A 5,058-nucleotide genomic window follows, 5' to 3' on the forward strand; every position below is an offset into this window, starting at 1 on the left:
TAAGAGCCGGACCTCAGGAGATCTTATGTACTTTTACTCTTTCTCTTGGAACGCTGCCAGCCACCATGGGAACAAGCCTGGACAGCCAGATGTAGGATGAGATTCTGCACAGAGTCATTCCAGTTTCCCAGGCTAAGCCTCAGATATGTGAAGGAGCTGAGCCAAGACCAGTCAAGCCTGGCTCAGATCAGTAGAACCATCTAGATGACTGTAGACTAGTGAGTCATGCTAAACTGGGTTCTTTTATACAATATATTTTGTTATGGTTTTTTATACAGCCAAATCTAAAGCATTTTAGGTTTTATAAATCCACCAGTACATATTATGTTAAAATGATTGTTTAGACTGGTGGTTGGCAAACTGCGGCTCGCGAGCCACATGCAGCTCTTTGGCCCCTTGAGTGTGGCTCTTCCACAAAATACCGACTTCTGCACATGGGCCATGAAGGTTTCAATCACACTGTATGTGCGTGCCTGCACATGGTATTTTGTGGTATTTTGTGGAAGAGCCACACTCAAGGGACCAAAGAGCAGCATGTGGCTCACGAGCCACAGTTTGCCAACCACGGGGTTAGGGCAATTAATTCCCTTTTAATGTGCACGAATTTCGTGCACCAAGCTACTAGTGTATATATAAAATCTCTGGAAATTGCCATTTTAAAAATTCAGGGGGAATTCAGGAAGATGGCAAAGTAAGTAAACGCAGCACTCACTGCCTCCCTCAACTTCAAAATTACAACTGAAATACAGAACAACCATCATTTGGAACCACCTGAAATTTGGCTGAATGGAAGTCCTACAATTGGAGAAAGAAGAAAGCACATTGACACTGGCAGGAAGCATGGAACCGGCTGGCCCAACACCCACATGTGGTGTTTTTTTAATGGGGAGAGATAGCTCAGTTGCAGAGGCCTCCAGTGAGGAGCAAGAGTTCCCAGCCCCAGACCAGATCCCTCAGCCATTTCCAGTGCTGGGAAGAGAAGTCCCCATAACTTCGGTCTGTAAAATCCAGTGAGGATTGCGGCTGAGTGACAGGGAGGCTGCTGGAGATCCAGGAAGTTCCTCTTAAAGGGCCGGCTAATGGACTTACTCAGACTTGATCCCTCTGGGCTCCAGTACTGAGGCAGCAGTTTGAAAGGAATCAGGGAGGAACTGGATTGTCCAGCATCAGGGCAAGTACTCAGGCTGCTTTCTCCCAGACAGGGGTGCTCCCAGGGTTCATTGTTCCTATGAGGTCTTCCCCATCACAGAGCTGACTTGCAGGCTCCATATCTGAGGCTCCATCAACCTGGATCATACTGTTCCCACCACCCTGTTGATTCCTTGAGACCCCACCCACCCAATTTGCTGTCTACCCAAGCTGTTTACAGCAGCTTTTCCATATGTCCTGGCTCAGGCTTCAGGCTTTCCTAAAATCTCGCAAACAAGCAGCAGCTGGAGTCAGTGTGCCTATCGGAAAGAGGCCCAAGGCCCAGTACTAGCAGCAAGCTGTCTTGCTTCACAGCTTGGCCTCATCTGGACACTTCCAAGCCCAACACAAGTAGCAGCTATCTGCAGACTGCTCTGTAGCTCCTGCTGGGTGGCCCCAGGCAGTGGCTGACTGCATCTCCCAGGAGGCACCAGAGCCTGTGCACCCAGTGGACAGCTTCAGACCATACCAGATTACAACCCTACACATCCACAATGACACATTCAAGGCACAGACTCAGTGAGCACCAAAGCCCCACTAAAGCAAATCCTGCTCCATAGGGGTGTCTCCTGCACAGCAGCTCTCCTGCTGTAGTCGCAGCTGGTCGTCACAACCAATTGTCCTGGAGGTCAAATCCTCCCAGTGATGCCAATAGCAATCAAGTTCAACTACAACAAGATTGTGCACACAGCTCACACAGTGGTGTACCTACTGTGCCCAGCTCAGGTGACTGGGAAGGCTAAACCATTGGGTCCTACAGGACACCTACTACACAAACCCACTCTACCAATTCCAGGAAACATAGCAGCTCTACCTGCTACATAGAAACAAACACAGGGAAGAAGTCAAAATGTGGAGACAAAGAAACAGGTCTCAAGTAAAAGAACAGGAGAAATCTCCAGAAAAAGAACTAAATGAATGGGAGCAAACAAACTCCTAGATACAGAGTTCAAAACAATGGTTATAAGCATACTCAAAGATCTTAATGAGAGCTGACTTGTCAGTGCCAGCAGGACCACTGCTCAGCATTGCTGCTCTGAGTTGTTCTGAGCCCATATATTCTTCTAAACTCTTCCCGACTACAGCAGGGCTGGTTCCTTCTCGAATCCTGACCACTGTACTACTGGTTGGGAACTTAGTCCAAGTTCCTCCTTTATCCTCTGCTCACTGAGACACAGGTCAGTTCTCGGTGGCGGGGCAGACAGAGAAGCCATGAGAGGTTGTGGGTATTTAAGAATGAGTCTTTATTGCAGAAGCCAATGGCCTTATAGCCGTTAGACAAAACAGTTCTCCACAGCAAAGTCCATACAACAGGCAGGCAGCTATACACCGGCTGGTGAACAGGTACATCTTTCCCACAAAGCAGCATTGGTCTCTGTACCTATAGCTATTATATGAGCAGCAGCATGCTGCCTCTAGACACCTAGCTTTACATAGCAAGTACCTGAGCTCTCCCCTGGAGCTTCAGCATCAGCAGCTTCTCCTATCTCCCCTGCCCAGCACACTGGCTGGTTAACATGGCAGCTATATTTGAGCTCTCTGTGAGCTCTTAGCCTTACATTGTAGCAGTACCGGCTCTCAGCTCTGTCTGAGCTCTCTAGCCCCTCCTGCACACATAGGAGTTACATTTTCTGTGGCTGCTGCCTCAGCCCAGTTGCTTTCTCTAGCAGACTTCTTCACACACTCCAGCCTAGCTGCTCCCTCACCATACTCCAGCAACTAGCTGGCCAGCAACCTACTTTTACACTATTGAGAAAAAGAAGGCTTCGTGCCAATAGTTACATCAATCATATTGGCCACTGAAGGGCACAGTGTACCGTGCGTCATTGCACACGCTGGGTATCTTAGCCTGATTATGATTCCCAGGCTCAGAGTCCTTGGACATCCCATTTGGACTCATGACAGAACAGCCTTGAACATCCTGGTGTATGAGTAACAAGGCCTCTGTGCTCTCACTGGCATGGTTCCCACAGAGCTTCAAGGGACTTAGTAAGAACATCAAAGACAGGAAAAAGGACTAGTCGGAAATTAAGCATACACTAGCTGAAATAAAGAATAATTTACAGGGATTCAACAGTAGAGTAAAGGATTCTGAGAATCAAATCAACAATTTGGAATATGAGGAAGCAAAACACACCTAATCAGAAGACCAAAAAGAAAAAAGAATCCATTGTAGCAGTACCGGCTCTCAGCTCTGTCTGAGCTCTCTAGCCCCTCCTGCACACATAGGAGTTACATTTTCTGTGTCTGCTGCCTCTGCTTCTTCACACACTCTGCTCTGCCCAGCTGCTCTCTCTAGCAGACTCCTATCAGTAACCTGTATATTATTCCAGAGACAAAGAAGCCTAGCTGCCAAAAGTGACATCAATCATTTGGGTTACAGAAGGGCACAGTGTACCGTGTGTCCTTGCACACGCTGGGTATCTTAGCCTGATTATGATTCCCAGGCTCAGAGTCCTTGGACATCCCATTTGGACTCATGACAGAACAGCCTTGAACATCCTGGTGTATGAGTAACAAGGCCTCTGTGCTCTCACTGGCATGGTTCCCACAGAGCTTCAAGGGACTTAGTAAGAACATCAAAGACAGGAAAAAGGACTAGTCGGAAATTAAGCATACACTAGCTGAAATAAAGAATAATTTACAGGGATTCAACAGTAGAGTAAAGGATTCTGAGAATCAAATCAACAATTTGGAATATGAGGAAGCAAAACACACCTAATCAGAAGACCAAAAAGAAAAAAGAATCCAAAAATATGAAGATAGTGTAAGGAGCCTCTGGGACAACTTCAAGCGTACCAACATTTGCATAATGTGTTTTCCAGAAAGGAGAGAGAGAGAGCAAGATATTGAAAACCTATTTGAAGAAATAATGACAGAAAACTTCCCCTACCTGGTGAAAGAAATGGACTTACAAGTCCAGGAAGTGTAGAGAGTCCCAAATAATAAGAACCCAAAGAGACCCACACTAAGACAGATCATAATTAAAATGACAAAAGTTAAAGACAAAGAGCGAATATTAGAGGCAGCAAGAAAAAAGCAGTTAGTTACCTACAAGGGAGATTTCTGATTTCTCAACAGAAACTTTGCAGGCAAGTGAGTGGCAAAATATATTCAAAGTGATGAATAACAAGGACCTACAACCAAGATTACTCTCCCAGCAAGCTATCATTCAGAATTGAAGGTCAGGTAAAGAGCTTCCACAGATAAGAAAAAGCTAAAGGTGCTCATCACCACCAAACCTGTATTACATGAAATACTGAAGGATATTCTTTAAGAAGAGGAAGAAGAAGAAAGATAAAAAAATATGAACAATAAAATGGCAGTCCTATATAATAAAACCCTAATATGCAAATCCACCAAATGGCAGAACGACCAGTGGAACAACCCATCGCTATGATGCGCACTGACCACCAAGGGGCAGAGTGTAAGGAGCCTCTGGGACAACTTCAAGCGTACCAACATTTGCATAATGGGGGTTCCAGAAGGAGAAGAGAGAGAGCAAGATATTGAAAACCTATTTGAAGAAATAATGACAGAAAACTTCCCCTACCTGGTGAAAGAAATGGACTTACAAGTCCAGGAAGTGTAGAGAGTCCCAAATAATAAGAACCCAAAGAGACCCACACTAAGACAGATCATAATTAAAATGACAAAAGTTAAAGACAAAGATAAAATCTTAAAAGAGCAAGAGAAAGACAGTTATTTACCCACAAGGGAGTTCCCATAAAACTGTCAGCTGATTTCTCAACAGAAACATATCAGGCCAGAGAGATTGGTGAAAAGCAAGGACCTACAATTGAGACTACTTTACCCAGCAAGGCTTTTATTTAAAAAAAGAGGGAGAAATAAAATCTTCCCAGACAAGAC

General features: G+C 45.3%; 1 protein-coding gene across 1 annotated transcript in view; it reads right to left on the reverse strand.

The window, feature by feature from the left end:
* The window catches only part of MRPS28 (mitochondrial ribosomal protein S28), a 101,945-nt gene that overhangs the window by 94,275 nt on the left and 2,612 nt on the right, over positions 1-5,058 (reverse strand). Inside the window, exon 2 of the mRNA XM_015568746.1 lies at positions 3,461-3,491. Within this exon, the coding sequence (XP_015424232.1) occupies positions 3,461-3,491 (31 nt within the window). The remainder of the gene's footprint in view (positions 1-3,460; positions 3,492-5,058) is intronic.

The sequence above is a fragment of the Myotis davidii genome, unplaced genomic scaffold (genome assembly GCF_000327345.1).
Source record: "Myotis davidii unplaced genomic scaffold, ASM32734v1 scaffold452, whole genome shotgun sequence".
Classification (NCBI taxonomy): domain Eukaryota; kingdom Metazoa; phylum Chordata; class Mammalia; order Chiroptera; family Vespertilionidae; genus Myotis; species Myotis davidii.